The following is a 10,740-nucleotide window of genomic DNA, read 5'->3' on the forward strand; positions in this document are numbered from 1 at the left end:
GTACAACCTAGATAGCTTGGAGATCAAGAAGAGTGAAAAAGATGTTTTAAAATTTTATGTCCTCTTGTAGAGAGCAATTTGGAACACTCCTTGTGCTTTTTCCTAGCTACCGTAGAACCAGCAGAGAAGAAACTATGCAAGGAGAGCACCTGTAAGGGAAATGCCGTAGTGATGTTGCCCCTACATCCACAGAGTGGCTGGAAGGCTGCTGAGCAGGGAAAGCAATGGTCTGCGAAAGCAGGGCTGCTCAACAGTGTGGCATTAACTGCACGAGAGATGCTTGCTGCCTGAGGAGGCTGGAGCCCTGCATTTATAACGAGCCTTTTGTGTCCGGCCAAGAGCTCTTCTGCCTGTGAACGCTATTCATTGTGAATGCTCTTGCTCCTGTTTGTGCCGAGAGGGCTCTACGGAGCAACAGGAAAGGTGCTTGCCTAGGGGCCAGGAAAAGAGCAGCAGCATTGTCTAAGTCAGTGGTGAGGTATAATTTAGAATAAAGTGTACATTCTAAATATTTGCCTATTAAAAATAGTTATGGGTACAAGTGTAGATCATTCAGAAGTAATCAGGGAAAGAAAAGCTCTATTTTAAGAAAAGAGAATGGTTTGTTGAGCATAACTTGTTAAAAGTTGAGAAGAGTTATGACGTGATTTCAGAAATGTTTGGAAGATGACATAAGAACCATATAATAGACCAGTACTCACAAGATCAATGCCTGATGGTCCTGCAAGGGAGATCTGAAAACCTTTTGATACTGGTGCTTGGGTTATTGATACGTTTCTTGACCTAGCATGAGAGTAGGGGTGTGGAAGGAGACTGGACTGCTCTTTGCCGATGAAGTTCGTGTGCTGCAGCTGTACGATCTGAGCCTAAGGCTTCAGAGCAACCACTGTTCGGCTGCATGGGTCAAAAGAACTTCTGCTGTCTCCTGATCCGTAGGTTTTCCCCAGGGATCCGGGAGTCAGCGGCCCTGTGGGGACTGTGTGAGAGCTCATCTCCCAAACTGAACAGCAGTGCTGCCATGAGTGGTGGAGGCCAGGCCAAGGGGTCCAGCTCCTTGCTGCTTGGATCACATGGGGAAACTGTCAAGTATACCAGAGGAAAAGCTCATCTGAACCGCATGCATAATTCACCAGCAGAGGTGAGAGTTGGTTCGTTGGTATTTTACGTGGTGAGGGGCGGACGCAGGCCTGCAGCGTGCACAGCGCTTAGCGGTTCCTCCCCTGGCATTTGCCGCGAGCGTGATAATGATACGGCTCACAGGGTCAGGGCTAGGCAGTGATTTGTATGAAAGGCACTCTGTATCTTCAGGAAAGGAGGTGCTTTCACTGATTATAGAGTTTAATGGTTTGCTTGATTTCCTAAGAGCTAGGGGATTACCTTTTCTTTTCTTATCCCCCGTGGATAAAAAGGGCAACTCAAGTTTATTACAGAAAGTGCTGCTGCTCTGAAGAATGCAATTCTGTGTTAACTTAAAACTTTAATTAATTTGCTGATTGCTGTTATGCCTGAGCTCGTAAGGGTTCTTAACTGCATAAGCTGTTCTAGGCCAGTGCCCAAATGTAGGCAATCCCTCCCCGAATCTGAGACCCCGCATAACTGCAGCAAAGACACCGCCATGGTACCCAGCCCCCAGTTTAGCAGTAAACAGGCAGAAAACTCACCTAAGCTGACAGAAATGTTTGGTTCCTAAATTTTTGGGCTTGACTTACAGCAGAGAGTGAGTTGAGGCAACCACAAGACATTAGCAAAATGCATTTGCTTTAGCAGCACGACCTTGTGCTGTTCAGTGCGTAACAGTCAGCGGACGCCGTTGGGGTGGCCGCGACAGGCACACGTTGCTGCTCGAGCCGTGGTAGAGCAGCAGCTTTGCCTCTCTAAGAGTCTTGGTTCCTGCGGCTCAAGCAGCAATTACGTCACCTCAGCCTTGTTGTTCGAAATGCCTCTTCTGCTGTTTCTCAGACCTTTCATCTTTCTCAGTCTGGTTTGTAGTTCTCCAGCCAACGTCGCCTTTCTTTCATGACCTTTTCAATATCAATATAAGCGCTCTCTTGGCTTATGATCCCTATTGCTGAACCTTTTCCCTGAAACCATGAGGCACATTGTGGCTTCTGCTGGGAGTGTTCTGGGATAGTGTGGAAAATCATTCTGGCTTCAAAGTCGTGTTATCCCACAGAAACCGTTTTCCCTCGCGAATTAAAGGTCCAGTCCTGCAAGATACTGAATTACTTGAGTATCTGCATTTCACTGTCGCAGACTCATGTTTCTGTGTGTTCTTGGTTTTGTTCCATTTTAGTTTGGCTCAGAGTAGTTGGCTGTCATTTCAGTGACCGTTTCCATGCCTGTTTTTCAGGGATTGCTGCATTCTTTCTGCCTTCATGCTTGCAGTTGTGTTCTGGTAATTTCTGCTTTTATACCAGACATTGTGTTTCTCATGCAACTGTTTTTGACGTGTGTCACGGTTGGTTGTATCCAGCTTTGCTAACGTTAAAGATAAGTTCACAAGAGGTAGATGTCTGGGCTTGCTGAGTTTGTCCGAGCTGCCGCTGCAGAGTGGTGGGTTGCTGCTCGCGCCTGCCTGCAGCGCTCGCGCTCTTTGTTCTGAGGTTTTAGGAATAAAGCTGCCCATGTCGCTGCTACAGCAAGTTGTGGCAGCCGTGCTTGCCTCCGTCCTTGGGGAATTACGTCTTAGGGTGACCGCGCTGGTGCGGCCGGCAGCAGTCCCCTCCGGGGCCTTGGGTCGGGGCTGGGCACCAGGGCTGCTGATGCGCTCAGAGCCTTGCTTACGGGCAAAGGGGAAGCACATCGGAAATATCTATAAATAAAGCCAAGAATTTGTTCTTGGTATAACTGAAATCTCAATAGTCTAATTTAAGAATCATTATCAATCAAGCTCTAATTGTTACAGAAAAAGAAAAGAGTAACAATGCAGTTAAAATTGATATAAGCGGACTGTTTAGTTTCTGCCTTTTGCCCGTGCCCTGCCTCTCTGGGCCCCTGGTCGGTGGTTTGGGGGACGCTGCAGTGAACGGCTGCTTTGGGTGTCCAGAAGGACCGTGATGTTGGTGCTGACAGTTTCTCCTTCCTCACTGCAGGAGCTGCCGGGGGTTGTGCGTGTTTGCTAGCGCACTGTGACCCCTTCGCTCGCCCTGCACTCTGCCCCGCGCCGTGGTCCAGGCAGCTCTGGCAGCGGCTTTGCGGTGTGCAACAGGGCTGGCACCGTCTGGCCGGAAAATGATCTATAAAAGATGCATGCAAAAAGCTCCTTGACCACGAAGGAGTAACTGGGGAAGAAGTGAGTTGATCGTGCCACCAACAGATGGCACCAGGCAATGCTTCAGCTTCCTTCCGTATCTTTCTGGGTTGGATATGGGAGGAAAACAACTCGCTTGGAAAATACAAAAAGGAGGACAGCCCCGGGCTCGTGCCGCTTGCGCCCGGGCTTTGCGGCAGCCGGGCTCCGCGTGGCGCCTGAGTTTCAGCGCTTCGAGACTCCTGATTCTGAGCTCTGAAGCCCCGGGGGGGCCGGAGCAGCTCTACAGGGAGCCCCTGAGCCGCGGTGCAGCCGAGGCCGCGGTGCAGCCGGCGGTGGCCCCGGGCAGCTGCCTGCCGGGACGGCCCCGCCGGGCTCGGCCGGACGCGGAGCCCCCAGCCCCGCCGCAGCAGAGTGGGTCTCGCGTGGGCGGTGGGTGGGAGCGCCGGGGCCGCGGCACCGCAGCCCTGGGAAGGGCATTAATTAGCTGGACGGGTCTCGCCAGGGACGGGCCAGCGAATTCCCCTCTGCTGGCTGTGCAGGGGTTATGGACGTGCAGACTGTGGCGTAAGAGCAGACCGCAGGGGGCTGCTCCTGGCCAGGTGCGCTTAATATCAATATTTTGACTGCCTTGTGCAATCTGCTAATTGGTCTCGCAGGTATCCTTAATAGCACAGTCTTGAGATAAACGTGGTGGGGATGCCCAGTTGTGAAATCTCTTTCAGTAGCATTTCCACACCGAGAGAAACACTGGGAACAGGACCTGTCAAATGAGAAAATCCCAGCGGGGCCCTTGGATTGTTTCAGGATTGTGGAAATAGCTTGATAGGAATAGAAAATAATCATTTCCACTCTGCAGCCATCAGCTCGTGCCAGACATCCAGCCTCTCTTCTTGAGCGTACCTAGAGCCTGCTTTCCAAACGTTATCATTCATTTTTCTTGGATGAATTTTTCCAACCATTACAAATCAGTTACTCCAAACTCATTTTCATAATGATGTGAGGTTACCAATTTTAAGGTGAAGCTGATCAAAAATGGTCAGAAAGTTTCAGGTCCATGCACAGTCAAGGTTGGAGCCCAAGGGAAGGATTCCAAATCCTAAAGCCCAAAGATGTTAAAAATTGTGTGTTGTGTGAAAACAAAAAGTCATTTAAAGCAGGAGATTATATTCTTATGTAAACTTAGCTTTGGATGCTAGGGTTGAAACAAGTTCATCTGTGGTCAGAAAGTGCCACTGATGCTGTTTGTGCGATTTTTGTGAGGGCCTTTATAAAAAAAAACCCCTCTCGCCCTCTGCGAGCTCGCAGGCCAGATGGATCATTAGCGATGTGTTAGCCTCGTGCCACTGCCCCCTTTGTACTCCTTTAATGTAAAGAGCATTTCTTCTGCGGTGGTGAAAACCAGCTTCTGCGAAACGAGGTTACGCCGCGGCTGCGGAGGGCGCGAGCCTCGCTCACTGGCCCGAGCGCGCCGGACTGTTCCCACCATACGTCGGGCAAGCAGAAAGTGTCCAGTCATCTGGCTTTTCTGCCTCAAGAACTTGCCGTGTCATTTCAGACCTTATCTCCACATGTCGCTTTTGCTAGAGCTTTGATTTTTAATCTTCTAGTTCTTTCCCTGAGGGCCAAATCCTTGCGATGCATTTCACTTAGTGGGTAACTGCGAACACTCGGCAGCTTACGGGATTTGACCCCGTCTCTGTAAAACATGCTTGGCAGAGATAAGGCTGTACGCAAAGAAAGTGGCATTGTACTGCGTGCAGAGCATGTGCCCCCCTTACAAGCTAGTTTATTCCTTGACAAATACAAAATGAATGCATTGTCTGACCAACAGCAGTTCAAGGTTTATTGGAATATGTTAACCTGATTGGGAATGTTAAGCTGGGTGCATGGAAGCCGTAATACTAAAGGTGGTCACCCTGAACGGATTAAAGGTTTAGCCCAATTGTTGCTCCTGCAGCAGGGCGAAGGCACAAAGCGCCGTTGTGTCGGGAATACAGGATCTGTTCATTACCACGGGCTGACACGCTGAAAGACCCGCTCTGCTCGCCAGCACAAAAGCCTCGTTGCTTCAGATTGTTTGTTTATGTAAATTTAAATGGTGCATTTCATTATGCAACTGGAAGAGTGTAAGCAGCAGGAAAGGTGCTGATTGGATCGCCCCGTGGAAAGGGCCGCTGGCAAGCCCTGCACAAGTCCGACCTTGTTACCCGGCCCCCGCCCTGCCCCGGCGCCTTCAGCAGACGAGACGCTTGTCGACTGCGCGAGGAGGGGGAGAAGGTCCTGGGGAGAAAAGCGATAAGGCATCTTGCCCCCCGCCCCGAGGTGCAGGAGCGGGCGCCGCGGAGGTGGCAGCTGGGCACAGCCGTGGTCATGGCAGAGGAAGTTCCCAGTGCATCCTGCACACCTGAGTGCAACGGGAACGTGACCCCAGAGAGGGGTCTGCTCCAGGTCATTGATATCATCGATGAAGTGGCAAAATCTGTTGGGACAGCTCCTTACACAAATGCAGAAACTGGTCCTGACACTCCACTTACGAAAGAAACTCGGGAGGAAAACAGAAACTCAATAGCAGAGAAGACAATATGTGGCAATTCTGATGGAGAGAAGCAATGTGAAGGTAAAGTACGATGCTTGTCTTTATTTCAGTAATTGGGTAGGAAAGCCTGTGTTTAATGTACAGCCTTACGAATAATAGGATGTATTTTATGTGTTATTCGAAATTCCTAACCTGAGGTTAGTTGTAGCAATGACTCAAAATAATTTAGAGACAAATTTGACCTGGCAGTTTTAGAGAATGAAATGAAAAGCATGTGGCTAAAGAAAACAGCAATTTTGAAACTATTCTGAAAATCAGCTGCCTATATGTAACTGTTAAAACCTAGCACTCATCATTAACTGCACCGTAAGTCCCTTTCATGTGCTTTATATTTCCTAAAGAAAAGCAAGAAGAAAATGATGCAGCTCAACAGGACAGATCAGCTGATGTCCCTTCCCAGGACACAAGAACCGATGGCCAGAAATCTGAGGAAGGTAATGAAAAATACTGTGTGATATGACATGCTTTTCAGCTTTCAGGGACAAGGCTATACAGATGTTTGCTTATTTTTTCCAAACAAGGGAGGCAGTTTAGCCAAACCCTTACATTAGCGTGAACAGCAACTCATTTCCCATTGACAGCACTGTCACCCCTTAGGAAACGTTGCTGGCATCTCTGTTTCTGAGGTTTGTATACGAACTCCATCACCATGCTGTCGAAGTACCTTGGGGTCTTTGACACTTTCCAACACCCTTGTGAGGGTGGGAGATGTTGTAGCCTTTACACGGGGCCACGTCGAGGGTAAGTTCTGCCAGTCCACTTGTTGGGAGGCTTTAAGTCAAAAACAGACATCCTCACAACCTAAACTCCTCTCCTGCCTAATTCTGCGAGGGTCCAAATCCCCCCGGCCCCCAAGGATCTCGTAGAAAATTGCTTGGTGAAACACATCCTCAGCAAAGATTGGAGCTCACATCTCCCTAGTGCTAGGTAAGTGGGCTTGTAGGGTATTGTGAGTAAATCAAAACATATTGAGCACACGTAAATATATTTTGTCAGAGTATGTGAAATGCAACCACGTGAAAAGCAGGAGTATTTTAGTGTGCGGAGGACAGATCCTTCACGCTGGAGCTGCAAGCTGAAGCCCTCCTGAAGAGGTGAGGGCTCCACGCTCGGCTCTCCCAAACCCCAGCTGGACGCTCTAGCTGCGGGTGAGAGCAGACCCCTCTCCTTAAGGGGCGGAGGCACGTGTCCCGGGGCGGCCTTCAGCATTACCCGGCTTTCGGCGTTTCCTGCCGGGGGGCCGGGCACAGGCGTGTGCTCCGGCGGGGCGCCCCGGCCGCGGTGCTTGGGCCGTTGCAGGTCCCCGAGCGCCTGTCGTCCTTGGCCGCCCCTTGGCACGACCGCGCGCGGGGCTTGCGCCGAGGCCGGCCGGGCTCCGGAGGAGCCGCAGGGAGGAGCTCCCGGCCTCTCTTCCCCGCTCGTGCCTCCGCCGGTGCGGTGAGGTGCTGCTTGCCGCGGGTCGGCTGCGCCTCGGACGCCAAACCCTCAGGGAAGGGCTGACTGGCAGCTCCGAGGAGCTTTCACGGTGCTGTCCAAGACAAAGTCATTCGAACGTAGCTGTGAAGGGTATTTGGGCCGTGCCTTTCGGCAGCAACTGGTGTTCCTTCGGTTAAGAGAAGAGAAAATACAGGGGTGTGTGTCACAGCCAAAATAGTATTCCATAAAAACTCCGTGGGCTTGGAGAAGCTGAATCATGGTGGAGGCTCTTCTGCTGAGAGCTGACATCGCCGTCCCACCCGGGTTGCCAGTGCACAATAAAAGCTGCTACGCAATCCTGCGCAGCCCGTGCGTCCCCCTTGGCTCGGCCACGGCGCTTTATCTCCGGGCTGCAGGCGCCTTTCCAGGCCCCGACCAGCTGGCTCCGACTGGCAGGCACAACGTCGAGCGGAGCGTTTCTTGTGGCGCTGGGGCATCGCCCGCAGCAGAGCGGCGCCCGATTCGGCGCCCGGGCGGGCGGGCGGGCGATGCCCGTCGGAGCGCACTCTGCCAGCCCCGCGCGCGAGGAGCGGGCGCGAGGCGCGTCCCCGCCGCGCTGCTGCGAGCGAGCCCCCCGCGAGCCCCCCGCCGTCGGCACCCCGCGCTCCCCCCGAGCCCCCCGCCGTCGGCTCCCTGAGCCCCCCGCCGTCGGCACCCCGCACCCCGCGCTCCCCCCGAGCCCCCCGCGCTCAGCACCCCGCGCCCCCCCCCCGAGCCCCCGCCGTCGGCGCCCCGCGAGCCCCCCGCCGCCGCGCCGCGAAAGCGGCCGTCGGAGAGGGCTCCGCGGTCCTGGCGGGCTCGGCGTGCTGGGAGCGGGAGGTTCGCGCAGCCCCGCGGCGCGGCCCGCCGGGGGCTGCCCCGGGGCAGGGGCCGCCAGCGCCTCCGCGCGGAGGAGGCGTCGGACGCGGGCCGCGCCGGGCCGTGCCGCGCCGGGCCGGGCCGGGCCGGGCCGTGCCGGCCGCGGGCGCCGCGCCGAGCCGGGCGCAGAGCCGGGGGCGCCGCGGCGGGTCCCGCGGGCCGGAGCGCTCGTCGCGGCTGGGGCAGGGCAGGAGCGCGGCCGGCGCTGCCGCCCGGTCCGAGCGCGACCTCGGTGCTCTCCGAGGAGGGAGACCGCCGCTGGTCTCACAGGAGCTTGCGAACGTGTGAAACCTTGTAAAACACACGCGAGTGCCCGCGCCGCCGGGCCGCGCCTCGGGGGTGCGTTACGTGCCTAGCGGAGCAGTCTGGTGGAAGACGGTTGCGTTCGGTGCTGGGAGCTGGTAAGTTACGAAAAACTGAATTAGATGCATAGGTGAGAGACTCGGAAAGCTCTTGCCGAGCCCGGCCTCACCCAGCGTAACTTTGTCGCTGCAGGGCTGGGTGAAGCGGGGACCCCGGCGCGCGGCGCAGTGCGGCAGGAGGCGGCGGGAGCCCCGACGCCCGAGGAGCACGCGGGAGACGACGCGCAGCCGGAGGAGGGCGAGGAGGAGGAGGAGGGGGAGGAGGAGGAGGACACTGAAGAGGACGAAGTTCAGTTGATAGAAATCAAGAAGGAGAACAGCGAGGAGCCTTGCTGGAAGAAGCACGAAAACGGCAGGGAGGTTTCTCCTCCCGGCAGCCCCACCTGCAACGCCCGGCCTGGGAAGCCAGGGGAGCAGCCCGGCTCGGGGAAGAAAAGCGATATCTCCAGACACAGTTATTCCAGGTACAACACAATCTCCTACCGGAAGATCAGAAAAGGAAACACCAAGCAGCGGATCGACGAATTTGAATCCATGATGCACTTATGAACTGAGGCGGCGTGTTCGCGTAACCAGCCGGAAGCTGGCCCTGCTCTCGGTGTCCCGGCCACCCCGTCTCCTCGCGCAGCACGGAGCCGCCGCTCTTTGCTTTCTGTGTGCGATTCCATAACACACTGTGAAAACTTAACGTCTGTATTTCACGTTGACATCAGGCAAAAGCACTCATAGCACAGGAAAATAAATAATCAGTTTGCTACGTTTAACACCACCGGATTCCGAGTTTATCCCTTTATTTTCCAAGCAGCTTTTGCAGCCAGGGCCAAACGTCAGGGCTCTGGGCCGGCGGGAGCGCCGGCGAGGGGCTGCGCGCAGGCGAGCGGCGCGGCGGGCGCGGGGCAGGTTTCGTGGGAGCAGGCGGGGGGATCGCCGGGCACTGGCTCCCGCCTGGATGCGGTGCGTGCGGCAGCACCAGCGAGTGCCAGCTTTGCTCACGATCACCTTCGCTTTCAGACTGCCCCTGGTTTCAGGTTCACGTAAGCTGGTGCTGCAAGATCCTTAGCAGCCTCTAGAAATGAGGATTCCCGTGCTGCGCTGGCAGCGCTCCTGTGCGGCACGGTGCAGCATGACATGGCACGGCGCAGCACGGCACAGGACGGCACGGTGCAGCATGACATGGCACGGCGCAGCACGGCGCAGGACAGCACGGTGCAGCATGACATGGCACGGTGCAGCACGGTGCAGGATGGAACAGTGCAGCATGGCATGGCATGGCACGGCACAGCACGGCGCAGCATGGCATGGCATGGCGCAGCACGGCACAGGATGGCACGGCGCACCATGGCATGGCACGGCGCAGCGTGGCACGGTGCGGAATGGCACAGTGCAGTGTGGCACGGCACAGCGCAGCACGGCACAGGACGGCACGGCGCAGCGTGGCATGGCATGGCGAAGCACGGCACAGGATGGCACGGTGCAGCGTGGCACGGCACGGTGCAGCACGGCGCAGGATGGCACAGTGCAGCGTGGCACGGCACAGCACAGCGTGGCACAACACGGCGCTGCATGGCACAGGACGGCACAGTGCAGTGCGGCACGGCATGGTGCAGCACGGCATGGCATGGCACAGTGCAGCGTGGCACAGCACGGCACAGCACGGCACAGGACGGCACAGTGCAGTGTGGCACGGCGCCAGCACTGGCTCCGTCGGCGCTGCTGGCTTCGCTCTCCCACGCAGCCTGCTCCGCTGCTGCGCCAGGCTCGGACAAGGAACGCTGCAGATGTGTTTTTCAAAACAAGGCAAGACTTGAGCGTAATTTGTTTTCATGCCCTCACTGCCTTTCTCCATTTAAAAAACTTCTGTGCAGCTACAGCACTGTTGCTACAGTCTTTTCCCAACTGTTTTACAGAAAGATTTGTCTTGCGGTGGGACTTGGCTTGGCAAACGTCATGGCAGAAAGAACTGGGGAAAGCCGTGAGCAGTGGCCGCGGGCGAGCGGTACGGGCGGCCGCTGCGCCCGGCTCCGGCGGCGGCAGCGGCTCCGGCTCCGGCGGCAGCACGCGGGTGCTGCCCGCCGCCCGTCCCCAGCTCTTCCGAGTGTCGCTTCGGCTCCTCTGCTCTGCTAAAGGCCGCGACGTCTTGGCTACGTGGAAATGACGGCGCTGGCGCTGCATCGTCCGAGGAGGACGGGGCCCCT

The 10,740-nt window shown here is 55.8% G+C and overlaps 1 protein-coding gene across 1 annotated transcript; it reads left to right on the plus strand.

The window, feature by feature from the left end:
• Window positions 1-5,623: 5,623 nt before the first annotated feature.
• On the plus strand, window positions 5,624-9,210 carry ERMN (ermin). The gene is made up of 3 exons (XM_062578842.1): window positions 5,624-5,870; window positions 6,191-6,283; window positions 8,679-9,210. The coding sequence occupies exons 1-3, from the start codon at window positions 5,624-5,626 to the stop codon at window positions 9,092-9,094; spliced, it is 756 nt and encodes a 251-aa protein (XP_062434826.1). The 3' UTR covers window positions 9,095-9,210.
• Window positions 9,211-10,740: the final 1,530 nt, after the last annotated feature.

This window comes from Rhea pennata, chromosome 6 (genome assembly GCF_028389875.1).
Source record: "Rhea pennata isolate bPtePen1 chromosome 6, bPtePen1.pri, whole genome shotgun sequence".
Classification (NCBI taxonomy): Eukaryota; Metazoa; Chordata; class Aves; order Rheiformes; family Rheidae; genus Rhea; species Rhea pennata.

Excerpts from the sequence above, each read along its gene's own strand:
- ERMN (XM_062578842.1), top strand. The coding sequence starts at position 5,624 with ATGGCAGAGGAAGTTCCCAGTGCATCCTGCACACCTGAGTGCAACGGG. Across the intron at positions 5,871-6,190 it reads TGGAGAGAAGCAATGTGAAG|AAAAGCAAGAAGAAAATGAT; the intron begins GTAAAGTACGAT and ends TATTTCCTAAAG. Across the intron at positions 6,284-8,678 it reads TGGCCAGAAATCTGAGGAAG|GGCTGGGTGAAGCGGGGACC; the intron begins GTAATGAAAAAT and ends TTGTCGCTGCAG.